At 45.8% G+C, this 27313-nt stretch overlaps 1 protein-coding gene across 1 annotated transcript in view; it reads left to right on the forward strand.

The window, feature by feature from the left end:
* Positions 1-6664: 6664 nt before the first annotated feature.
* Positions 6665-27313, forward strand: part of REC8 (REC8 meiotic recombination protein) — a 142071-nt gene continuing 121422 nt past the window's right edge. Inside the window, exons 1-2 of the mRNA XM_063456522.1 lie at positions 6665-6720; positions 17134-17202. Of these exons, the coding sequence (XP_063312592.1) occupies positions 6665-6720; positions 17134-17202 (125 nt within the window). The remainder of the gene's footprint in view (positions 6721-17133; positions 17203-27313) is intronic.

Raw genomic sequence — 27313 nt, forward strand, 5'->3', positions numbered from 1 at the left:
GCAAAAGTTAAGGACTCCCTTCAGACCTATTTTACTACTAACACATCATTCTCCACGGCCCCACCAGTCACGTGGGGAGCCCACAAATGCGTCCTCAGAGGAGAACTCATAGGGATAGCATCCAGACACAGAAAATTACGAGAAGCCAAAATCCAGGCACTCACAAAAGACATTAGAACCCTCGAACACACCCACAAGCAAGACGCGCAACTCAGCACATACATGACACTTACGGCCAAAAGGTCTGCCCTACAGGACTTGTTAAATGCCAAAATCAAACGATCACTGCTCCTCACAAAACACTCCTACTACGCTCAAGGGGGCAGATGCGGCCGCTTACTAGCACACTCACTTCGACAACAGAGACAGTCGATATTCATCTCCAAAATCAAAACACCCAAGGGAGACATATCGTATCGACTTCCAGATATTTTGCAGGCATTTCAAACATACTACACGGACCTATATAACCTCAGGGATACACCCCCCTCACATACCGATATTGAACACTTCCTAGCCTCTAGGATAAATCACACGATCCCAGTTCAGGCGTTAACGACACTAGATGCCCCATTACACCCGGACGAAGTACGCTCAGTTATCAAACACCTCCCACTGGGCAAAAGCCCTGGGCCTGATGGCTTCACGGCCAAATATTACAAGACTTTTTTGGAACAACTGACGGAACCATTTACACTAGCGTTCAACTCCCTAGCAATAACATCAACCCTACCCACTCCAGCACTAGAAGCGCACATAACCCTCATCCCCAAGCCAGGAAAAAACCCAACCAATTGCGGCAGTTACAGATCCATATCCCTCATAAATCTTGACTTAAACATTTTCACGAAAATCCTGGCTAACCGCCTACGCCCCCTGCTCCAATCCCTGATACACACGGACCAAGCTGGATTCGTCCCAAACAGAGAGGCGAAACCTAACACAACCAAAATCTTAAACCTCATTTACTTAGCGCAACGCCTCCCGAAAGATAGCCTTCTGCTGTCCATCGACGCGGAGAAGGCATTTGATAGGGTAGACTGGACCCTATTGATCGCTACTCTTCGCAAACTGGGCTTTGGCCCAAACTGGATAAGATGAATGCAATCCATCTACTCCTCCCCCACAGCTAGACTAAAGGTCAATGGGCAACTTTCGGACCCAGTTCAAATCAGGAATGGAACGAGACAGGGGTGCCCTCTGTCTCCCCTCCTGTTCATCTTAATACTCGAACGCTTCCTAAATGGCATCAGGGGAAACCCAGAGATTCGAGGCATACACGTCCGACAGACGGAATACAAAATAGCGGCGTTTGCGGATGACCTCCTCTTTACCATACAGTCACCCGATGTCTCACTACCCCCTCTTTTGGAGGAAATATCCCAATACCAAGCACTATCAAATTTCAAAGTGAATTTCTCGAAAAGCGAAATTCTCCCACTCCTGCAACAAAAATTCTGATTTATATGGGCCGACACGGCAATAACATACTTAGGGGTAAAACTCCCAATACACCTAGATTCTACATTTGATCTTAACTTTGAACCACTTACCCAAGCCATTTCCAAGGATCTCTTGACATGGCACAAAACACAACACTCATGGTTGAGCAGAATTAACATACTCAAAATGAACACCCTCCCCAAGATCCTATACCTGCTCCAGACCCTACCCATAGCCATACCCAAACCCTTTTTTGCCAAAATCAAGAGGATGTTCACCACTTTCATATGGGCACACAAACACCCTAGGATTTCATATGACACTCTCACCAGAAGCAAGTCCGCAGGTGGACTAGGGATGCCCCACATAGAGAAATATTACGAAGTTGTCATGCTATCTCGAATCTACGAATGGTCTATCCATCCCCCCGCTAAACAGTGGACCATGTTAGAAAGCTCAATATTTAGTGTCCCTCTGCACACAACACCATGGCACACACAGAGATCAGTGTTGCTGACACCAGATCACGCTACACACCCCACCATCGTCCCTACGCTCCAGACATGGGCACCAATAAGGGGGATAGTGGATCTCTCCCCACACCCATCCCCCCTGTTTCCCATTACTCATAACCCCTTATTCCAACCAGGTCTGCAGGCAGGACCTTACCAACACCTCCTAAACACAATCGACGAGGCACACCTCACACTGAGCACTGTACTAGAAGGCCACTCTGTAAAACCACTACAACGCATAACCCGGCAGGATATCCCTACAGCTATGCAAACGCTTCTCTACATACAAATGACACACTTCATCAAAGCCAATCCCATCCTCTATAGAGGGTCACGCCCCCTATCTGCTTTTGAAATCCACTGTAAGGTGAAAAACGTCAAAACTAAACAACTATCGACATTTTATAGACTCCTATGGTTACACTCCAGTGTCACCTTACCCCGCTACACAGACTCCTGGTCAGCAGACCTGGACGTCCAAATCTCGTCTACACAATGGCAAACTATCTTTACACAGATGCACAAAACCTCCGTCTGCACCACCATACAGGAAGGCAACTACAAGAGAGTCTCTAGATGGCACTACTCCCCATCCAAACTCCATAATCTCTTCCCCAACGCTCCTGATGTGTGTTGGAAGTGCTCCACACCAGGGGCCTCCCTAGCACACATCTGGTGGCGTTACCCACTAATCCAGAAATTCTGGGACAACATAGAGAAATTACTCTTAACTATAACAAATGTCCAAATACCTCACACCCAGCTCACACTATTATTCCTACTACTTCCACACCCCCTTATGAAACCTCAACGACTCCTACTCACCAACCTCATCACTGCTGCCAACCTACTCATAACAATTAAGTGGAAAAATTCCGCAGCTCCATCAATCAGGGAATGGATCGCTAAGGTAGAATCAATCAGGGTCATGGAAGAGATACACGCATCCCTCTCTCACAAACATGCACTCTCCAGAGACATATGGGAGCCATGGGAGAAATTCATGAATAACAAATAGGTACAGGCACAAGAACCACACAAACAAAGACAAGCATCGCATGTATCTGGCCCCCTCTCAGAGCCTCTAAGATTCTAAACCGAAACCAAACACATCCACATATCAGACAATAACGGAACTGTCACCTAATAGTGCGAACCCACATCATTGCCCCGCCCCTCCGCAAGTTACAGTTATCACCTCCCGAGATGGGTACGAAGCTCTTAGCCAAGTCAGGGATTCCAACAAGGGCACACTAACTCCCTTCCGAGTCGGGACCAAGGTGAGGGGACATACCAGCACGGGATACCGGCTATAGGCCCTAGAGAACCGACTGGGAATGGCAATTTTACCACCCAACGTCTCCACCAAGGGGGTCTGGTAGGGAAGAAGCCAGCCGGGCTTCCGGGACATGACCTACGGCACACCCGCACTAGGGATCAGACTAGGATTCAGATGAGGAGGTTTAACCTAACCTATCCTCCGACTTCAGGGGACTGCCTAAGTAATTGAGTAGAGGAAATAATTAGAACCGGACATTACTGTATATCCGTAACACTACACAAGCTCTCCAAAGCAGGCACTGGAGCCTTGTACCCTCTCTACCCACCCCTCCCCTGTGATAGTTGATATTGTTCCCCAAGTGTTTGGTACTTTATCTCTATTCAGCCATGACACTGTATTCAGGAATGTGTAACTTGTACTGTTACTTTTACACAATAAAGTATTTAAAAAAAAAAGTACCTACTAAGCCCTTAGTGAATACTTTTCTAACAACCTACTTCGTACCCCTACTTTTACCCTTTGTGTCACTATACCCCACTCCCTCTAGAATGTAAGCTCATTGAACAGGGCCCTCCACCTCTCTATTCCTGTACGTCCAATTGTCTGGTAAAAATTACATGTCTGTTGGTCCACCCATTGTACAGCGCTACGGAATATGATGGCGCTATATAAATAATAAACTAATAATAATAATAATGTCAATATCCCTTCTATTCCTGTGTACATTTTGGGTCTCTCCCATATGCCCTGGGCAGTTCAGCCAATGCCAAATTATTAAATGTTTTATCAGTTTTATGCAGCATACCAATGAGTTGACAGCATGGTGTTAAGACGTACCCAAGACACACTGGAGGGACATTAAGATTTTTTAAATGATGTGTAAAATGTGGAGGGAGGGGATGACTAAATTTACTGGAGTGTCTGTTGGTCAGGCTTGGTGGACTTAAGGCTGGTCTATAAAGTTTGGTTTGTTAAAGTAAAGCTGAGGAACATTTCTGGCTATATATCTCAATGAATGTATGTATGTAAATAAATATTTAATTTCAAAAGTCATATATCATCACCAGGCTGTCCACTCCTAACCCGCCTAACTATATATATATATATATAATATATATATATTTTAAGTTGGGGTTAGGAGTGGACAGCCTGGTGATGATATATGACTTTTTAAATGTTATTTTTCTAGACACCTTCAAAGTGCTAAAAACAGAAACACTAAGCGCATCTACCAAGTACACACCTGCTAACAGTACATTGCGCTGTTTTACTCTCTGTATAGAACTTTCGAACGCAGAGAAGCATTGCTTGCGCGGAGCTTAAAATGCGCGGGAAACATGTCCGGAATATTAGAACACGACCTTGGTAACTGCTTTTCATTGGCCAACTGGTGCGCTCAGCCACGCCCCGAAAAATTAAGCTCAAAACTTGCGAGCACGGTGCGCTTATAACTGCATTGGAGCCGCCCTCTGCTCAGGAATCGTTCTGTAAAGCTGCCCCCGTCATCTCGCATTTTGATTGGCTGGAGGTGGAGCTCTAGCAGGGTTTTGAGAGTTTCCAGGAGCATTAACGCGTTCATAGTAACACAGGTCGTCAGAGCCGCCCATGTGTCTGGGATGCATACTGCTAGCTAGACTGAAGACTAGGATACAGTTACACAGCTACCAGGGGACCACTCTTCTAGAACCCAGAGAGAACCTCACTGTGAATTTCTAAACATTCTAGAATATATTTATTGTTACTCTAGGCACAAGAGCTATATAATCCATCATTACAAAATACACTGTATACTAGCAAGATATATGACATATGTGTGTGTGTGACAGTGAAATATGTGAATTGGATGGTGTGAGATTATATGGATCCACCTTTCTCAGTGCCCCAGTGGTATTTTACAATACTTACCTGTATATCAGTGTCTTGTTCCATAGGGAAAGTAAGGGGTGTTTTATGGAACACTGGATCCCAGAACATTCTCTTGGGCTTTGTTTGATCCTAGACAAGCGCTCATTTCATACTATATACTGTTTGTTATTACTGCTTGTTTTTATTGCGGAGTATAGCGAAATAAGTTATTGTCTATTGACTGGAGCATTTAATCGGGTTATAGGCTTTATGTGCCTTTTTTTCTGTATTGGGACTAAATTTTATGGATTAGTTAAGGTTCCATTACTTGTCATAATAAGACATCACTGTTTTGGAGAAGTAACCCTCTAGATCTTGCAGATGATTTTCTACTGCTTTAAACATATTGTATACTGTATATATATTTATATTCCACTGGCCTATTCATTTATTTGAGAGTTTGGCTATATTTGCTTTCATCCTGCTCTGGATTTAAGGTTCCGCGGGATTTTTAATCTATTTATTGGGTGACTGGATTTTAGTTAGACATCAGTAGGCATTGCCATATACTAGTAAGTGTTTTCTGTTGGCGTGACTTTATGGAAAGTTATTACTTTCTGCCATTTTCAATTTGAGTTTTTAATATATGTATACTATTTTTACTATTATAATATTATACTATTATAACTATTTATTATACGTTTTTTAAGCTTAACATTAGGTATAATTTATTATATATTTAAATTTTCACGGTATTAGGTGACTTAGTATAAGGTTACTTTTTTTAAAATATTTAATTGTCAAATTTAAGGATAATTTTAGTACTGGATGTGTTGAAACCCTATCCTATCTATTTTCATCTCCTGTGGTTTTAATCTGACAGGTGACAGTGTGTTAAGTTGCCTTTATAATTCTATTTAATATATGTAGTAAGTGATTGAGTGTAAGGTCTATTGTCAGAACAGAAATGTTTTAATATATTAATTATATATTAATTATTTAGGTATCAGATTAAACACTTATATTTATTTCCCTTCCTTATGATATTTATTCTCTGTAATGGGTGCATAAATTGTAGTGAACACCCTATAATCCGTTTTCTATTTCTTGCTTTTTCATCTATAGTTTAATCAGCCTTTGTATCAAGTTGCTTGCTCACAGTGATATATTTTAAATTTCTGGGGCTTTTAATTTGTGCAATATTTGAAAGACTGTAAAATTGCCGACAGACTGCTTTTCTGTTCCAATATCTGGGGGTATTTAAATAACCTATGTATCTATTCACTGACTAGATATAAATAATCTACTGTCAGTGTATTTTTCATCACTTTACTCTGTTAATTGATGCAGGGACTGTTGACAGCCCTTTATGTACTGGCTGTGTTCTGACTTTAATTTGGGTACACTGGAAGTTGAGTTTGTAGGGTGAGGAAGAGCATTTTCTGAGAAGGCATAGGAAGGGACAAGAGAAACCGAGAGAAGTCTTCAAGGTACTGGTGTTAGCGGAGAGACAGAACTATTGGGCAGACAATAGGAGTGCCTTCAAATCAGCTGGCAAGATAAACAACGTCCCATCACCATGTTCTACTACCCCAATGTGCTTCAGCGTCACACAGGATGTTTTGCCACTATATGGTAAGTTGGGTTCTCAGTTTTTGTTTTCAGAATTTGGTTGTTGTATTTCAGTAAACCACCATACTTTGTATTTTTGTAAAAATATGTTGTTGAACTCTTTTTACCTTACTTGATCAGCAAGTCGACTTCCCTACCTTTGGGCAGTTCTGTCAGTTCTGAGTATTTCATAAAGATATATTTATGAAATACTAATGCCGACTGCTTTGGCATTTCACGTAAATTCCAAAGCAATCCAAAGATACTATAGGACGAAGTAAGGACTTTATGGTAAAGCCTGAGGTTGACAAAGGGTGGACCTTTATCATCAACTTTTGTCTATTTTCAGCAGATGTCACAAGTGATGGCTATGGGACTGAGACATTGTCTTGCTCATCGCAAGATGTGATCTATGGAGGCTCTCTCTTTTTCTCCTTCAACCATCTCCTTTTTTAACGCCATTGGCTGAATTGCATGTTTTGGTTTGTTCGTGATCCAGCTACATTGTGACTCAGTATTCAGGAATTCTACTGATCACCCGATCGGCCCAAATTATGACATATTGTAGTTCAGACCGAAACGAACCTCCAAGTCTAGTAATAATAATACCTTTCATGACTATCATGGTCTGGTAGCAGGAAAAAAACACTTTATTTTTACCTTACTCTAGACTGAGAGGAATTAAAGGACCACTCTAGGCACCCAGACCACTTCAGCTTAATGAGGTGGTCTGGGTGCCAGGTCCTTCTAGGGTTAACCCATTTTTTCATAAACATAGCAGTTTCAGAGAAACTGCTATGTTTATGAATGGGTTAAGCCTTCCCCCTATGTCCTCTAGTGGCTGTCTCATTGACAGCCGCTAGAGGCGCTTGCGTGCTTCTCACTGTGATTTTCACAGTGAGAGCACGCCAGCCTCCATAGGAAAGCATTATGAATGCTTTCCTATGTGACTGGCTGAATGCGCGCGCAGCTCTTGCCGCGCGTGCGCATTCAGCCGACGGGGAGGAGAAGAGGAGGATCGGAGGAGGAGAGCAGGAGGAGATCTCTCCGCCCAGCGCTGGAAAAAGGTAAGATTTAACCCCTTTCCCCTTTCCAGAGCCGGGCGGGAGGGGGTCCCTGAGGGTGGGGGCACCCTCAGGGCACCCTAGTGCCAGGAAAACGAGTATGCTTTCCTGGCACTAGAGTGGTCCTTTAATATGAACACAGCCATGCACGTATCTTCACACCTTGCAGTCACTCTAATGAAGATTCTGCACATAGTTATCAATTCAAATTATGGTACTGAGAGCAGCTCATAATTTGAACTCATCTGTTATGGCAGTGGCACCAATTTTATTTGTTGTACAAGTTTCAGTGCCCTTGCTTGCTGCCATTTCTTTTACTCAATCTCTTTAATGTTAAATGGATGCAGAAGGGAAGAAGCCGTGTACGGAAAGGTTCTGCAACTCAATCTTTTAGGAAGAGCCTGTTCTCCTACCCCCTTCAATCTGCTGCCCTCTTGGCCCAGGCCTAGTCGGCTTTGTCATGAATACGTCTCTGTACGTACATGCACATTTTACTGTATGTCACTAATTGTGTCCTGGAGAACTAGGATTGTGTGACCTATATCTTATACGTGCTGACAAACACACTACTAGCCATCTGTGCATACAGGCACATAAAATTATACACGCATATGTATATATATAGCAAACCGCTCACACTCAGATATATATATATATATACACACATACAAACTCACTTGAATAGATATAGGCACACTGCTGATAGTGGGGAGACCAGGACATGCATCATTCTCTCCTTGGCGTTAGTGTAGTAGTGGGCTGTCTCTGAATGCTGCATTATAAGAAGCAGCTTTTGTGATCCCCTTACTGCCTTACAGTGCTGGGAGGAATTCATATGAAATAGACATGGTACCAAGTGTAAGAGCAAGGACATTCCAGAGACTTTCTCTGCTATTGCTACATGGAGAGACAGCTTTATTGATTGCACACCATGGATACTTGTCTTAAAGGAGCACTATGGGGTCAGGAACATAAACATGTATTCTTGACCCTATAGGATTAAAACCACCATCTAGCCACCCTGGTCCCCTCATGCCTCCCTAAATATAGTAAAATCTTACTTGTATTAAAGCCTGAAGCTGCTTACTTTGTCCCTGTTTCCTTTAGACCTGCCCACTGCCTGCTGACTTCAACAGAAGTGGTAGTCTGATCCAATCACAATGCTTCCCCATAGGATTGGCTGAGACTGACAAGGAGGCAGATCAGGGGCAGAGCCAGCACAATTCAAACAGAGCCTTGGCCAATCAGCATCTCCTCATAGAGATTAATTGAATCAATGAATCTCTATGAGGAAAGTTCAGTGTCTGCATGCAGAGGGAGGAGACACTGAATGTTTGGATGCATTTTAGGCAGCCATGACCCAGGAAGGATCTCTAACAGCCATCTGAGGTTATCGCTAGGCTGTAATGTAAACACTGCATTTTCTCTGAAAAGACAGTGTTTACAGCAAAAAGCCTGAAGGTAATGATTCTATTCACCAGAACAAATACAATAAGCTGTAGTTGTTCTGGTGACTATAGAGTCCCTTTAACTCCCCTCTCAAGCAGAGAGACAGATTTTCCGTGCCAAGACCCATGTTTGCATTGGCATGGTGACCTGCTGCCCTGCCCTGTTTTTCAGAATTCCTGGATTAAACAAAATTTCGATTAATTAAAAACCCAAAACATTATAATAGAAATACCTTCAATGAAAATATGCATGTCATTTATTTTGCTTGTTTTCTTCAAGGATATATGAAATCTAGTATCTGCAGCTTTCTCTGGCTGTCTAATTACAGACATTTCAATATTACTTTTCATTGTGAAGTCTTTGCAAGGCAGGTGCTCTTGGCAATTGACAGTCTCTTCGGTTTAGTTTTACAAAGCAAAACTACCAAGAGGTAATAGGACTGACTGTCTGATTGACTACTGGGGAGGTGTAACAAGGTTAATTTCTAAAAGTGGCAACTTATATTGAAATAGGTACTTTTATAAAATGAAAAAAAAAAGGACACACTCTTCGCGCATACTGCACTTATGTGATAGGTGTTGTAACGGATCGACGGGCACCCCGACTGGGTACCTCCGTTGAAGGATGCTCCTTGCGCTTCCTTAGGACTCCAAGCACTGCAGCAGACACCACAACCACCGAACCGGAGAAGCATACGAATGCTCTCAAGCATATGAATGCTGTAAACAGCTGAACAGGAAAAGCATACAATCGGCTTACACTCCTGGCAATCAGCATACAATCCAATTCCCCAATAACGAGACAACACTTCGTTTTGAGGTCAAGCAGAACTGACTGTGCTGGCACATACAGCCTCTTTTATTCACAATCCACAAACTTAGTACTGCCCACAGGGTTTTGGAAAACAACCAATAAACACGTACAATACACTCAGACACTCCCACACAAAATCCTCCCCTCTGCCTGTGATATGATTACTGAACACAATGGTTAATAAAATTATCACAGGCAGAGAAATACCGTATTATAAAACATATCACAGGGACCCCAAAACATGCAATAACCCCGTAAAAAGTATATAATCGGAACGGGGGATCTGGGTGAACCACATATCCACAATTCACCCACATCCGTTCAGTAGTTTGGAAGATACAGTTTAATGCAGATTCCGCAGAACATATACAGGCTATATGAAAAATAATTACTGTATAATGTGTCCCCTGTTGTATAGTTTAAAACTACTGCACAATGTCTTTGTGCACCAAATACCGGCGAGACCCCGGCGCAGCTGTATCGCTGGAAGTGGGGTCTGCAGTGCTGATGGTGTTGATTGGAGTGCTTGGAGTCCTCAGCGAGCACTAGGAGCATCGATTGGCGGAGGTACTCAGTCAGAGTGTCAGCGTTCCGTCACATTTGGTGGCAGCAGTGGGATGGCGTCCTAGTGCGAGGAGAAGCAGCTCGGAGACACCAAATGTTGTGGAACGTTGTGGATTTAAAAATTGAGGGCAACGCTAGCACTCGTGCAGCGCCCCTGTCTACAGGAGGAACTCGGGAGAAGGGATAGAGCTAGCTACCGTGCAGCGTCCCTATCTACAGCAACATGGAGGAAGAGTTTCTCTGGAGGTTGCAGCAACACTTGGCTCAACAGGATGGGCCTGTATCAGAGGAGTGCATATTGGACTGGAGAGATGCCACTCGGAAGGAGCTGTGGTATGAGGCCTTAGAGGAGGTACAGCGGCGGCGGAGAGAGAGCCTTCCCAGTGAAGAACAGCGGTTCCAGGTACTCGTAGCCCTGTGGAGACCCTTTCTTATTAATTCTTTATTTTTATTGTGCAAAAGTGGACAAATCGTCTTGCCCCGTCACAATAACGGGTGCAAGAACATGCATATAACAGAATGAAGCAGAATACATACAATATTAACCTTGATAAGCTGACATTTGCTTCGTTTCGCTGGTTCAGCACATTTTTGTTTAATACAATATAAAACATATATGCTAAGCATTGCAGGGTAATGTGAGTGTACGTCATAGACGTTGGTCTATATCAGCCCGTAGGCCTGTTAACATTTGAAGGAACTAGTGATGAACGTTTAACAGTTAGGGAACAGTATTACGATATATTATTATGCCTAAAGGAGCAGTTATGACCACGCAGCTGCATGCATTTTCACGACATGTTGCCAGTGTGGCGTAAGAGCACATACAGCACTGTTTTAAGTGAGAATACACATGGGGATAACCTGTTCGGCCTTCTAATTAAATTAGGTTAAGTTCTTGTAGCCCTTCACTCCTATATGTAGTGTGGTTTCGTATGGTGGTCGGAGTACCTTCTCACATAATGTGAGGGTTATATGTTGTGCATATTGGCTTAGGCCTTCGTTCGGCTCAGCGGTATTATCCAGCGTATTTGTCTGCTAGGTGTTTAGCTAATATCTATGAGCTATGTCAGTGACTGGAACTCGTAGTGGCATTTGTTGTGGGTGGGTCGGCTTACAGCCTCATTAGTGTCTCTGTGTGATGTAAGGTGTCGCTGTACCTAAATTGCCTATTGTTGCCCAAGTATGGTGCCGCTGTGAGGTTCGCCCCTGTGGCCTGAGTATACATTTACAGCCGAGCTCGGTATGGGCATCGTGGCTGTAAGTTATATGTACCGGGGATACATGGTGCCTGCAGGGTCGGGACATAATTGTCGCATGAGGTAGACTAACATGCACATAAGGCTGTAAATTACGTATCATAAAATCTAAATCTAATGACAGTGGTCCGAGGCCCGTTCTACTACATATGTAGTGCTTGAGTTAAGTAGGCATTCTATAGTTCAGACAAATGCTAGGGTATACAGTTACAGCAGGTAAACAGCCTACTATCGAAAGGCTACTTTGGAAAGAACGGGTTAACACAGTTTGAAAGATAAAGATAAAAATACAAAGAAAAAGAAAAAATACGGTTATAAAGAGTATCTTGTGTGTGGCTATATTGCCAGGAGTAGTCAAACCGTTCATGTTACCACATTGCGGTCTGGTGCTAGTTTAGCGGTGCTCGCCTGGGTTGGAGTCCGGCTTCAAGTGGGCAGCCTTGGCGTTCGGGTCTGAAGGCCTCCCCCGGGGGATAAACTCCGGGGCATTCATGGCATCCCTTCTTAGTGTGGTAGTGTTGCCTGTTGGGCGCGGCGTGATCGTGAGCGAGTCTGTGGGTAAGTGAAGTAGGCCCAATATTGCCACCGCTTCTTGCATGTCCCTTATAACGTGTTTGGCATCCCCTCTGTCAATATGTATGGTGCGGCTGGGTCCCCAGCGGTACCTGTGGAGACCCTTTCTAGTAGAACAACCACTAGATGAGTGGGTGGAGGAACTGTGGGACCTGATTTGGAAGGAGTTGTGGCTGGATAAAGCTTACCGGGCACTAAAGTGGTACGCCACCCAGCGCAACCCCTGGATGACTAACCACTATCTGCCGGAAAGAGAGGATTATAATGGCCTGGGATTACTGTGGGAGGCCTTTGAGGAGGGCAATGACTTTGGATGCCCCACAGAATGTCGGCTCTGGGACATCCACGACATCAGGGAAACTCTGCTGGATCTGCCCCGAGCGGACGACCTGGGGTCAGACCTGATTCATCTAGTCACAATGGAGTGGGAGCTGGAGCAGAGCTACCAACATCTATTCAGCTTAGCACAGCGACCAAGTATACGAACAGGAGTAGGGACAGTCAGTGCTGCTCCCCAGTGGCAGTATACTTTGCAGGGAGAGGAGACAACCTGTCTCTCTCCCCAGCGGCGGCCTGAGTTCCAGGAGGAGGAGATGGTCGGTCCCTCCACCTTACAGCAACCAGAGTCCTGGGAGGGGAGGCAACCGGCCTCCCTCACCTTCACCAGCCAGAGGTACCTGAGGTAGTGGACCTCATAGACTTGTCCTGGGGACACACACAGATGGCAGGTGGAGATGGGACCGAGGTCTCTCCACCGGCCCTACAAGCATGCTGGGTACCCGGCCCAGATCCCCAGCGGCAGTGCATCTCACAGGAAGAGGAGACAACCGGTCTCTCTTCCCAGAGGCAGCCTGAGTTCCAGGAGGAGGTGATGGTGGATCCCTCCACCTTACAGCAACCAACGTCCTGGGGAGTGGGGGCAGCCGGCCTCCCCCTCCCACCGCAGCAAGAGATACTGGGTGAGGGGGAAAACAACCCTAACCACACTGGCACAGATGGGACCGCGGTCTCTGTGCCAGTCCTACAGGGATGCTGGACGGGCGGTCCAGATCCCCAACCGTCCCCGCAGGGATACCAGGAGGAGGTAAGCAAGCCTTTCTCTCCCCTGCTACATCCCGACCGGGTCCTGGGGTCAGTGGATGAGCCTACGATACCCACTGACCCCCTTCCAGCAGAAGAGCTGGCATCCGGGCAGAGTGTTGCAAGCCTCTGCCCTCCCTTTTCCCTTGTCCAGAGCCTGATTTACCGCAGGCTACCCCAGCGGCAGAGCTGGCAGCAGAGCGGCACTGGCCTCTGCCCCCCAAGTAACCCCAGCTATCTGCCTAGCTGCGCCAGGGAGACCAAGGAGGCTGAACTGGCCCGCTACAACTTGGAACCTACAGGCCAGTACCCTTTATTGTGGGGCGGTTACTCTGTGAACTGTTTGCTGTGGGTGGGCTGCCCGACTAACCTAGGTACTGACCGGCTGAAGGTCAGGTACCTGTTTAGTCTTCCCCCCAAAGGGAAGATGTGTGACAAAGTGCCCTTCGCCACTTGAGCCTGGAGAGGACTGCTTGCCCGCCTCTTGCCCTGTGGCTATGGACCCTGGGAGATTTGGCCCGTTCAATTCAGTATGATAAGAGTTATGTATTTTTGTATCCTTTTGTGTTTAACATGTGCTCAATGGAGTCTGCCTCTATCCCTGGATATAATTGGATTATTTTCCCCATTGTCTCCAGGATAGAGGGCTCTGTAAAACCTGTTTGGGCCATATAGCCATGCTGCCAGCTAGGCCCCAAAAGATACTTTACTAACTTCTGAACCCCTGGTCTGATTCATGCCATTTTCTGATATGTTGTTCACCTGAATATTTTTATGTGAATGTGATGTATATTTTAGAAGTTATGAATATGATGTAAAAAGTATATTTTTCCTGCCTATGATAAATAGTGATGTCCCGAACGGTTCGCTTGCGAATCGTTCCCTGCGAACATAGCGTGTTTTTTTTTGTGGTCTCTCAGCCAAATGTACTAATACTAAGTAAAAATTACTTAGTATTAGTAAATTGTGCCCCTACTCGCAATACCGCGAGTAGGGGCATGTCTATTAAACTGTGAGCAGCCTATGGCTGCTCACTGTTAAAAAAAAAAAAGGGTCCCCCCTCCCTGAGCGGGTGGGGGCCCTAAAGTAAAAAAAGGGGGGGAGGACCTATTGTCCTTCCCCCCGGCCCCCACCCCTGAGCGGCGGGTGGGGGCCCTAAATAACAATAGGGGGGGACCTATTGTCCTCCCCCCCGGCCCCCACCCCTGAGCGACGGGTGGGGGCCCTAAATACCAATAGGGGGGGGAACCTATTGTCCTTCCCCCCCGGAAAGTTAAATTTTCCCACGCTGTGTAAAATGACACAGAGCACTGTGATTGGATGGCTTGAAATCCATCCAATCACACTGCTCTGTGTCATTTTACAAGCGTGGGAAAGTTCTTTGGAATTTTCCCACGCTTGTAAAATGACACAGAGCACTGTGATTGGATGGCTTGAAAACCATCCAATCACAGTGATCTGTCATTTTACACAGCGTGGGAAAGTTCTTTTGAATTTTCCCACGCTGTGTAAAATGACACAGAGCACTCTGATTGGCTTAAACCAACCAATCAGTGTGTTCTAAGCCTAATTGCAGGGCGGGGCAAGGCTTTATAAGCCTTGACCCGCCCTGCGGAGCTCAGTACGCGGCGTGCCCTCCATGGCTGAACTTGGATTAATTTTTGTTTGCGCTCGTTTATTTTTTGTTTTTGTTTTTAAAGTGCGACGGTATGATGGATTTTTATTTGGCCTTTTGGGGGGCTGAAGAAAGAAGAATTTAGAAAAAAGAAGAGGTCAAATGGTAAGTTTAATTTTTTTTTTTTACAGGTTAGTTATTTTATTCCCCCCTCACTATTTTTAGGGTGAGGGGGGTAGGTAGGGGATATAATGTTTTGGGTGGGCTTGGGACCCCTAGTCACCTTGATGGGGGGGGGTTCATTTAGGGCCAGGGGTGGGGGCCAGGGGGGGAGGACAGTAGGTCCCCCCCCTTATTGTTTTATTACGGCCCCCACCCACCGCGCAGGGGTGGGGGCCGGGCGGGAGGACAGTAGGTCCCCCCCCTTATTGTTTTATTTGGGCCCCCACCCACCGCTCAGGGTTGGGGGCCAGGGGGGGAGGACAGTAGGTCCCCCCCTCTTATTGTTTTATTAGGGCCCCCACCCACCGCGCAGGGGTGGGGGCCGGGGGGGAAGACAGTAGGTCCCCCCCCCTTATTGTTTTATTAGGGCCCCCACCCACCGCGCAGGGGTTTGGGCCCGGGGGGGAGGACAATAGGTCCCCCCCTTCCTTATTGTTTTATTAGGGCCCCCACCCACCGCGCAGGGGTGGGGGCCAGGGGGGAGGACAGTAGGTCCCCCCCTTATTACCATTTTTTTTTTACAGTGAGCAGCCACAGGCTGCTCACTGTTTAGTGGACATGCCCCTACTCGCGGTATAGCGAGTAGGGGCATTGGGGAGATTTCAATCTCCCTTGTGCTATTATGGGGGTCATATTGACCCCCATAGAGTGAGGGGGGACCTGGAGGGCTTAGGAAGTGGTGGGGAGCACTGCTCCCTGCCGCTTCTATAGTTACATATTACAAGGAGGGAGCTGCACGGCGGTAGCTCCCTCCTTGTAATAAACCGAACAAACAAACGAACACTGATACACAGTGTTAGTTTGTTCATCTGATTTTTTCTATTCATTCATTCGTCTGTCTGATGAATGAATGAATAGATGAAATTCCCGTTCGCATGTCCAGGTGTTTCACTGGGCATGTGCGGGAATCTCACAGTCTGTCTAGTGTGGGCAGATGACGTGTCCCACAGGGGCTTCACCTACCCACACAAAGATGGCGGCGCCCTGAATATAGATCGGGGCAGAAGATAAAGAATAAAAAATAAGTAATGTGGGGGGCTTAGGGGCATTTGGGGGTGACTAGGGGGTCGATTGAATGTAGTGGAGGCGGGAGGGGGGTTAAAAAAAAAAAACGTGATTCGGCATGACAGTGCCGCTTTAACACAGGTTTGATTTGTCAGGTTGATTTTAGTGAATCAACAAGTACATCAGTTGCCCTTTTTGTCTCATTTCTTTGGCACTATGGCCTTATGTGACTTGCATCAATGACATAACATTTGTTTTATCACTCTGAAATAGCGGGTAAATAGCAGTGCCCTTGTTATAATATTTGGACAACTTTTTGTGGGACCCTGTAGCAGTAACTCAGTGCGAAGTACATTCTTAGTAACATTTGAGCACAATTATACTTGCTCAAAGGTTACTAAGAATGTACTTGTTTGCACTGAGTTAGGCCTACAAGGTCCCATAAAGTGACGCCCAAATATTAAAACAAGGGCCCTGCTATTTACCTATTATCCACGAGAGTACACAGTATTTCATTTTCTGAGGTAAAACACGTTATGGCATAGTTAGAAGGGATCCCTTTCGGTGTTCAGAGATATTAAACCATTAATAGATAACTAGTAACAGAAAAATATTTGGAAAAATACTATACTATGCTCATTTTGCTGCTTTTACAGTTTTGTTTAGATGTCATGTTTTGAGAATAAGCATAGCATATAAGTTTGGTTGCCAATTTACTATAAGTCACTGTTTAGTGAATACATTCCATGGATTTATTTGCTGTAAATTTGATAATTATGTTTTTGTGACTCAGGTTGGCTGCAACACGGGGTACAAAGATTTTAAAACGAGAGTACATGAAAGTGAATGTGATCAGCACATGGTAGGTCCACATATTATTTTATTGTTTCAAACAGTATATGCCATGTTCCATTTGTCTCTGCACTTTTAGGTACAACCTTGACCAACTATCTGCTGTGGGACTACATATGCTTCGTTTCCACTGAGCGGATCGGTTCGGTACGGTACGGTTCGCTATTTTGGGTGTTTCCATTATGAAAGTGGTCCATATAAGCGAACCATACTGATTCATTCAGGGTCCTGCTTCAAATGTAGGGCCATAGGAAATGGAACGGTTCGGTTAGGGCGGAGCTACTATACAATCCATTGATTGGTGGACAGGAAGAGCATTTTTTCTAAACCCTGCATGGCCCTGAAAGGTCTGACTTGCAGTGAAAACGCTCACCAGAATGGGCTGGTCCATTCTAAACCTTCCAAACTGTACCGACCCGAACCGATCCGCTCAGTGGAATACCAAAATTCTCTGCAGACCAGTGGCTGATAAGCATTAAAATGTAAACCCAGATATTTCTCATTTACATTGTTATGCATACTCCAGCTTCAAACCTTTATTTAATGGAATGCAGTGGCGTACACACAACCCATGGGGCCCCGGTGCAAAACTGATCCGTGGGCCCCCCCGCGCGCTTACTCTGTGCGGGCTGGGGCCGCAACACATGGCGGCGGGCACCGGGTCGCAGGGCTGCGACCTGTGTGACCGCGGTATGTACGCAAGTGCATGCATAAACACATACACTTAAAGGACCACTACAGACACCCAGATCACATCAGCTCAATTAAGTGGTCTGGGTGCCAGGTCTCTAGTTTTAACCCTGCAGCTGAAAACATAGCCGTTTCAGAGAAACGGCTATGTTTCACTGAGGGTTAATCCAGCCTCTAGCGGCTGTCTCATTGACAGCCGCTAGAGGATTTTCTGCGATTCTCACTGTGAAAATCACAGTGAGAAGACGCTGAACGTCCATAGGAAAGCATTGAATAATGCTTTCCTATGGGCGGTTTGAATGCGCGCGTGGCTCTTGCCACGCATGCGCATTCGGAGCTGAGAGGCGGATCGGGGCGGAGAGATTCCCAGCGCCAAGGGAGTCCGGCGCTGGAGAAAGGTAAGTGCTTAAGACACACACACTCTCATGAACAGACGCACACATTTACTGACAGACACACACTCAGTGACAGACATACATACACACTCACTAACAGATGCACACAAACATACTCAGTAACAGACACACACACACACACTAACACACTCTAACACACACACACTCTAAGACTAACACACTAACACACACACTAACACACACAATCTAACACTAACACACACTCACACTCACAAACACACACTAACATACACTCACACACTAACATACACTCACACACTAACACACTCACACTATAACACACTCTAACACACTCACACACACTAACATACACTCACACACACTAACACTCACAAACACACACTAACATACAAACAAACACACACTAACATACAAACACACACTAACATACACTCACACACACTCACACTCACAAACATACACTCACAAACACACACTAACATACACTCACACACACTAACACACTAACTCACACACACTAACACACACTAACATACACTCACACGCACTAATATACACTCACACTCACAAACATACACTCACAAATACACACTCACACTCACAAACACACACTAACATACACTCACTAACATACACTCACACACACTAACACACTCACTAACACACACTAACACACACTCACACACACTAACATACACTCACACACACTAACATACACTCACACACACTAACATACACTCACACTCACAAACACACACACTCACTAACACTAACATACACTAACACTCACAAACACCTTTTTTTTTAAATCCGCCCAGCCTCCTTACCTGTGGGAGAGCTGAGGGGATTCCCTGGGGTCCAGTGGTGCTGCTGGGCTCCTGGGGGGCCGGTCACCCGGCGGGCAGTCAGGCTGGCCGGTCCTGCGGGCGCGCGAGGGAGCACTGTCTCCTGTGTGCTTCCTCTTCAGCTCCCTCGCGCGCCGCACTGATACCGGAGCCGGAAGATGACGTCATCTTCCGGCTCCGGTATCAGTGCGGTGCGCGAGGGAGCTGAAGAGGAAGCACCTAGGAGACAGTGCTCCCTCGCGCGCCTGCAGGACCGGCCAGCCGGGTGACAGCAGGGCCAGCCTCGGGGGGCCCTGAGGTGGCCGGCTCTTGGGCCCCCCAGGAGAAGAGGCTGGCCCAGTGACATACATACCGGGGTCGCAGGGCGGCCGGGCCCCCTGGTGGGCCGGGCCCGGTCGCAGCCGCGACCCCTGCGACCCCGGTATGTACGCCACTGATGGAATGCATTCACCCACTTGCCTTTCAGCATATGCTGTCTCTCATTATAATATAACTTAGTAATACCTACATTGATGGAGCATTCTAGACACATGGCCAAGTTTGTTGTGTATAAAATTTCACAGTAAAATACATGGTAAAAAAACTTACCTGGTTTAACCCCTTAAGGACCAAACTTCTGGAATAAAATGGAATCATGACGTGTCACACATGTCATGTGTCCTTAAGGGGTTAAAGGTACACTCCACTGTCCACATGCAAAATAAATACAAAATCACTGTTTAACCCCTTAAGGACTGAGCCAAATGTACACATTTTGATCAAAATAAAAAGTAAACAAAACTTGGAATTTAACTATATGTCTAGTCAACCATAATTCACCTTTTTCATATTAAGTGCACCCACATTTATTATACATCATTTTATTCAGGAGAAATAGGGCTTTCATTAAACATCAAATATTTCGCTATGAAACATAATTTAATATGAATAAAATATAAAAATGTGAGAAATTAAGAAATGTTATTTTTTTTTAGTTCTGCATGACATTTTAACTGTGAATGTCATAATACTGTTTGCTTTTACTGCAATAAAAAATACACGTATTTGTATTCAACGATGTCTCACGTGTAGAACAGTACCCCCTATGTACAGGCTTTATGGTGTATTGGGAAGTTACAGGGTCAAATATAGCATGTTGCATTTTTCAGTTTTTTCACATTGAAATTCGCCAGATTGGTTACGTTGCCTTTGAGACCATATGGTAGCCTAGGAAGGAGAGTTAGCCAATTTTGGCCCGTGTTTGTGATTAAGTGGCTACTAAAAAGACTGGACATACCCCATTTGCAATACCTTGGGTTGTCTACTTTTGCAAATGGTATGCCATCATGGCAGTAATTCTCATTCCTGGGCTACCATACGGTCTCAAAGGCAACGTAACCAATCTGGCGAATTTCAAAATGAAAAAACTGAAACACAAGCCTTATATTTGACTCTGTAACTTTTGAATACACCACAAAACCTGTACATGAGGGGTACTGTTATACTCAGGAGACTTCGCTGAACACAAATATTAGTGTTTCAAAACACTAATAATACGTAAAACGTATCACAACAATTATATCGTCAGAGTAAGTGACGTTTGTGTGTGAAAAATGCAAATAAGGTCACTTTCACTGATGATATCATCGTTGTAATACATTTTACTGTTTTGAAACACTAATATTTGTGTTCAGCGAAGTCTCCTGAGTACAACAGTACCCCCCACGTACAGGTTTTATGGTGTCTTGGAAAGTTATAGGGTTAAAGATAGTGCTAGCAAATTAATTTCTCTGGACTTAATTATGTAAAAATATTACAATATTACTTTTATATATATATATATATATATATATATATATATATATATATATATATATATATATATATATATATATATATATATATAATTTTTTAGTTATATTTTTATATATACGTAAATATATTTATGTATATAGATATATATTATTTCGTTCTAAGTGTATTTTTTTTTTTTTAATTCTTTATTTTTGTCGTGCAAGAATTACAACAGTGTCTGCTTAGCCACAATAACCATAAAAGACTCAATCACATGAAACAGATAAAAACAGTTTGGTGGCATAATTGAACTCAGCACTTTTTGTTATGTAAGGTTTGTATTAGACAGACTTAAAACGTGGGTTGAGATTGCGATTGATAAACATGCTAGTGCTTCAAGAGTTAAAGCGGCACTGTCATGCCGAATCCCGTTTTTTTTTTAACCCCCCTCCCGCCTCCACTACATCCAATCGACCCCCTAGTCACCCCCAAATGCCCCTAAGCCCCCCTTATTACCTATTTTTTATTCTTTATTTTCTGCCCCGATCTATATTCTACCCACACTACACAGACTGTGAGATTCCCGCACATGCCCAGTGAAACACCTGGACATGCGAACGGGAATTTCACCTATTCATTCATTCATCAGACAGACGAATGAATGAATAGAAAAAATCAAACGAACAAACTAACACTGAGTATCAGTGTTCGTTTGTTCGTTCAGTTTATTACAAGGAGGGAGCTACCGGCGTGCAGCTCTCTCCTTGTAATATGTAACTATAGAAGCGGCAGGGAGCAGTGCTCCCCACCACTTCCTAAGCCCTCCAGGTCCCCCCTCACTCTATGGGGGTCAATATGACCCCCATAATAGCATAAGGGAGATTCAAATCTCCCCAATGCCCCTACTCGCTATACCGCGAGTAGGGGCATGTCCACTAAACAGTGAGCAGCCTGTGGCGGCGGGTGGGGGCCATAATGGTAATAAGGGGGGGGGGAACCTACTGTCCTCCCCCCCCGGCCCCCACCCCTGGGCGGCGGGTGGGGGCCATCATAGTAATAAGGGGAGGAGGACCTACTGCCCCCCCCCGGCCCCCACCCCTGGGCGGCAGGTGGTGGCCATAATGGTAATAAGGGGGGGAGGACCTACTGCCCCCCCCCGGCCCCCACCCCTGGGCGGCAGGTGGTGGCCATAATGGTAATAAGGGGGGGGGAGACCTACTGTCCTCCCCCCGGCCCCCACCCCTGGGCGGCGGGTGGGGGCCATAATGGTAATGGGGGGGGGGGACCTACTGTCCTCCCCCCCCGGCCCCCACCCCTGGGCGGTGGGTGGGGGCCATAATGGTAATAAGGGGGGGGACCTACCGTCCTCCCCCCCGGCCCCCACCCCTGGGCAGCGGGTGGGAGCCATAATAGTAATAAAGGGTGGGGGGACCTACTGTCCTCCCCCCCGCCCCCACCCCTGGGCGGCGGGTGGGGGCCATAACGATAATGGGGGGGGACCTACTGTCCTCCCCCCGCCCCCACCCCTGGGCGGCGGGTGGGGGCACTAAGTAAATTCCCCCCCATCAAGGTGACTAGGGGTCCCCAAGCCCCTAGTCACCCACCCCCCACCCAAATAAAAATGCCCCTACCTACCCCCCTCACCCTAAAAAATAGTGAGGGGGGGAATAAAATTGCTAACCTGTAAAGTAAAATTAAACTTACCATTCAACGTCTTCTTTTTTCTAAAATCTTCATTTTTCAGCCCCAAAAAAGGCCAAATAAAAAACCATCATACCCGTCGAACTAAAAATAAAATAAAAAACCCAAGCGCAAAAAAAAAAAAATTACGAAAAAGAAAAAACCCGAGCGCAAAAAAAATAATCCATCTTCACCCATGGAGGGCTCCGCGCAGACTGAGCTCTGCAGGGCGGGGGAAGGCTTATAAAGCCTTGCCCCGCCCTGCAATTAGGCTAAGAACACTCTGATGGGTGGGTTTAAGCCAATCAGAGTGCTCTTTGTCATTTTACAAGCGTGGGAAAGTTCTTTGGAATTTTCCCACGCTTGTAAAATGACACAGAGCACTGTGATTGGATGGATTTCAAGCCATCCAATCACAGTGCTCTGGGTCATTTTACAAGCGTGGGGAAATTCCTAAGAACTTTCCCACGCTTGTAAAATGACACAGAGCACTGTGATTGGATGGATTTCAAGCCATCCAATCACAGTGCTCTGGGTCATTTTACAAGCGTGGGAAAATTCCAAAGAACTTTCCCACGCTTGTAAAATGACACAGAGCACTGTGATTGGATGGAATTCAAGCCATCCAATCACAGTGCTCTGGGTCATTTTACAAGCGTGGGAAAATTCCAAAGAACTTTCCCACGCTTGTAAAATGACACAGAGCACTGTGATTGGTTGGAACTCAAGCCATCCAATCACAGTGCTCTGTGTCATTTTACAAGCGTGGGAAAGTTCTTTGGAATTTTCCCACGCTTGTAAAATGACACAGAGCACTGTGATTGGATGGATTTCAAGCCATCCAATCACAGTGCTCTGGGTCATTTTACAAGCGTGGGGAAATTGGGGGCCGGGGGGGGGGGGGTGGAGGACAGTAGGTCCCCCCCCTTATTACTAGTATGGCCCCCACCAGTATGGCCGGGGGGAGGACGGTAGGTCGCCCCCACCCGCCGCCCAGGGGTGGGGGCCGGGGGGGGGCAGTAGGTCCCCCCCTTATTACTATGATGGCCCCCACCTGCCGCCCAGGGGTGGGGCCTGGGGGGGGGAGGACAGTAGGTCCCCCGTCCCCCCCCTTTATTACCATTATTGCCCCCACCCGCCGCCCAGGGGTGGGGGCCGGGGGACGAGGACAGTAGGTTCCCCCCCCCCTTTACTACCATTATGGCCCCCACCTGCCGCCCAGTGGTGGGGGCCGGGGGGGAGGACAGTAGGTCCCCCCCCTCATTATCTTTATGGCCCTACCCACTGCTCAGGGGTAGGGGCCGGGGGGGGGGACAATAGGTCTCCCTCCCTTATTTTACTTTAGGGCCCCCACCCGTCGTTTAGGGGTGGGGGGCAATATTTTTTTTTTTTTTTTTTTTTTTACAGTGAGCAGCCACAGGCTGCTCACTGCTTACTAGACATGCCCCTACTCGCGGTATAGCGAGTAGGGGCATATTATTTACTAATACTAAGTCATTTTTACTTAGTGTTAGTAAATGTGGTTGAAAGACCAGTTTAGGTCTTTCAGCATTTAGTAGATAGCTCCCTGATACCGTGGGAATTAGGGAGTTATCTACTAAGCGGCTGCAAGATGCAGCCGCGGCAATGAATAGGATCGGAGTTTCATTCATTAGAATGAAATTCCGATACGATCAAAGTACCGAATTGCATCCTAACACCAATGGAGAAACAGTGCTCATTCTGTTAGGATGCAATTCGGCAGTTTTGCCGGCGTTCTGTCTAAGTGACAGGACGTTCGGCAATACTGACAGGAAGCATTGTGGGAACAGTGAGTAAAGCTAGGGATCATGGGAAAATTGCTCTGACCAGCGGAAATGAAGCACACTTTGCTCCTCCGCTGGTCAGAGCTGGTCAAGCGGATGAATCCTCCATAAGGCAAAGAGTCCCTACTTTGTCTTATGATTTTAAAGAAAACTAAAGAAGACAGGAAGAAAAGAATAACAGATCCCGAGAGAGGGGGAGAAGAGGAAGAGATTGAGGAAAGGTAAGTTCGGCATGACAGTGCCGCTTTAAGACAGCGCGCTTGGTATCAGTGGGTTAGATTCGAGTAACTGGGATCTAAGTAAACTCCGTACGTTTTGTTTTATAAGGTTTGTATTAAACAGGCTTAAACGTACAGAAGGTATTAAAAGCAACAAGTGCCAAAATACACACAACACTCCCTGTGTATAAACATATAAAACAATACTTATGCATGTACAGGTATATGTAAGGGATGTCCCATGTAGTCAGTACCTACAATAATAAAAAAGGTACATAGTATAGACTGTACATACAACGAAAGAAATACAGAGGTAATTGGATACACTCACGGATTCCAGAGCCGTACCAGGCTCTGTATTTAGTGCCCAAAGGTGCCTCAGAAGGCTTTACTGGAGAGTCCTGAATGTTATCCCCCAGAAGTAGAAGGAACAGCAGCAGAGTGATGGTAAAAAATTTAGATTTATTATAAATATAAATTAAAATAATAACTGTGCAGGTCCCATATGGTGACTCACGAAATCACAGTCATGCAGACGCGTTTCAACTCAGTCCGAGTTTTCATCAGTGCATAAAATCATCCGGTTGCTGTTCCGTTTTAAATTCACCGCTGTTTTGATTGCCGGTCACATGGGCAGAAGTTCGGGTGGCCGGCGTCTGACATCACTTCCGGTATTTCGGCGCTCATTTTCCAGCTTGGTTGTGTTTAGTGTGGTTGCCCATTCGAGGCTGGAGACTCCATTTTGTGAAAGGGCATCTATTATAGTTCTTAGCATACTCGCATAGAGAAAAAAACTTGCAATATTGGAAGTGGCACAATGACATATATGAAATAGCGGTAATAATGCAATGTTGTACATAAAAGGACATTATAAATACATAATGTGAATACACAAAGTACAATATCAGTATGGGATTAATTAATACATTTGTCCAACTAGAGCAGAAAGGTTTCCTATTAAGGATGGACATCTATCATATCTTAAAGCGGCACTGTCATGCCGAACTTACCTTTCCTCAATCTCTTCCTCTTCTCCCCCTCTCTCGGGATCTGTTATTCTTTTCTTCCTGTCTTCTTTAGTTTTCTTTAAAATCATAAGACAAAGTAGGGACTCTGTCTTATGGAGGATTCCTCCGCTTGACCAGCTCTGACCAGCGGAGGAGCAAAGTGTGCTTCATTTCCGCTGGTCAGAGCAATTTTCCCATGATCCCTAGCTTTCCTCCCAGTTCCCACAATGCTTCCTGTCAGTATTGCCGAAAGTCCTGTCACTTAGACAGAACGCCGGCAAAACTGCCGAATTGCATCCTAACAGAATGAGAAGAGTTTCTCCATTGGTGTTAGGATGCAATTCGGTACTTTGTTCGTATCGGAATTTCATTCTAATGAATGAAACTCCGATCCTATTCATTGCTGTGGCTGCATCTTGCAGCCGCTTAGTAGATAACTCCCTAATTCCCACGGTATCAGGGAGCTATCTACTAAAAGGCTGAAAGACCTAAACTGGTCTTTCAGCCAACTTTACTAATACTAAGTAAAAATGAATAGTAAATAATATGCCCCTACTCGCTATACCGCGAGTAGGGGCATGTCTAGTAAGCAGTGAGCAGCCTGTGGCTGCTCACTGTAGAAAAAAAATAAAAAAAATATTGCCCCCCACCCCTGGCCGGCGGGTGGGGGCCATAATAGTAAAAGGGGGGGGGGACCTACTGTCCTCCCCCACCCAGGCCCCCACCCCTGGGCGGCCGGTGGGGGCCATAATAGTAGTAGGGGGGGGGGGACCTACTGTCCTCCCCCCCCGGCCCCCACCCCTGGGCGGCGGGTGGGGGCCATCATAGTAATAAGGGGGGGGGGGACCTACTGCCCCCCCCCGGCCCCCACCCCTGGGCGGCGGGTGGGGGCACTAAGTAAATCCCCCCCCCCCATCAAGGTGACTAGGGGTGCCCAAGCCCCTAGTCACCCACCCAAATAAAAAATGCCCCTACCTACCCCCCTCACCCTAAAAAATAGTGAGGGGGGAATAAAATTGCTAACCTGTAAAGTAAAATTAAACTTACCATTCGACGTCTTCTTTTTTCTAAAATCTTCATTTTTCAGCCCCAAAAAAGGCCAAATAAAAAACCATCATAGCCGTCGAACTAAAAATAAAATAAAAAACCCGAGCGCAAAAAAAAAAACCCGACGAAAAAGAAAAAACCCGAGCGCACAAAAAAAATAATCCATCTTCACCCATGGAGGGCTCCGCGCAGACTGAGCTCCGCAGGGCGGGGCAAGGCTTATAAAGCCTTGCCCCGCCCTGCAATTAGCCTAAGAACACTCTGATTGGTGGGTTTAAGCCAATCAGAGTGCTCTTTGTCATTTTACAAGCGTGGGAAAGTTCTTTGGAATTTTCCCACGCTTGTAAAATGACACAGAGCACTGTGATTGGATGGCTTGAAATCCATCCAATCACAGTGCTCTGTGTCATTTTACAAGCGTGGGAAAATTCTTTGGAACTTTCCCACGCTTGTAAAATGACACAGAGCACTGTGATTGGATGGCTTGAAATCCATCCAATCACAGTGCTCTGTGTCATTTTACAAGCGTGGGAAAGTTCTTTGGAATTTTCCCACGCTTGTAAAATGACACAGAGCACTGTGATTGGATGGATTTCAAGCCATCCAATCACAGTGCTCTGTGTCATTTTACAAGCGTGGGAAAATTCCAAAGAACTTTCCCACGCTTGTAAAATGACAA

Source organism: Pelobates fuscus, chromosome 5, assembly GCF_036172605.1.
Source record: "Pelobates fuscus isolate aPelFus1 chromosome 5, aPelFus1.pri, whole genome shotgun sequence".
NCBI classification, from domain to species: domain Eukaryota; kingdom Metazoa; phylum Chordata; class Amphibia; order Anura; family Pelobatidae; genus Pelobates; species Pelobates fuscus.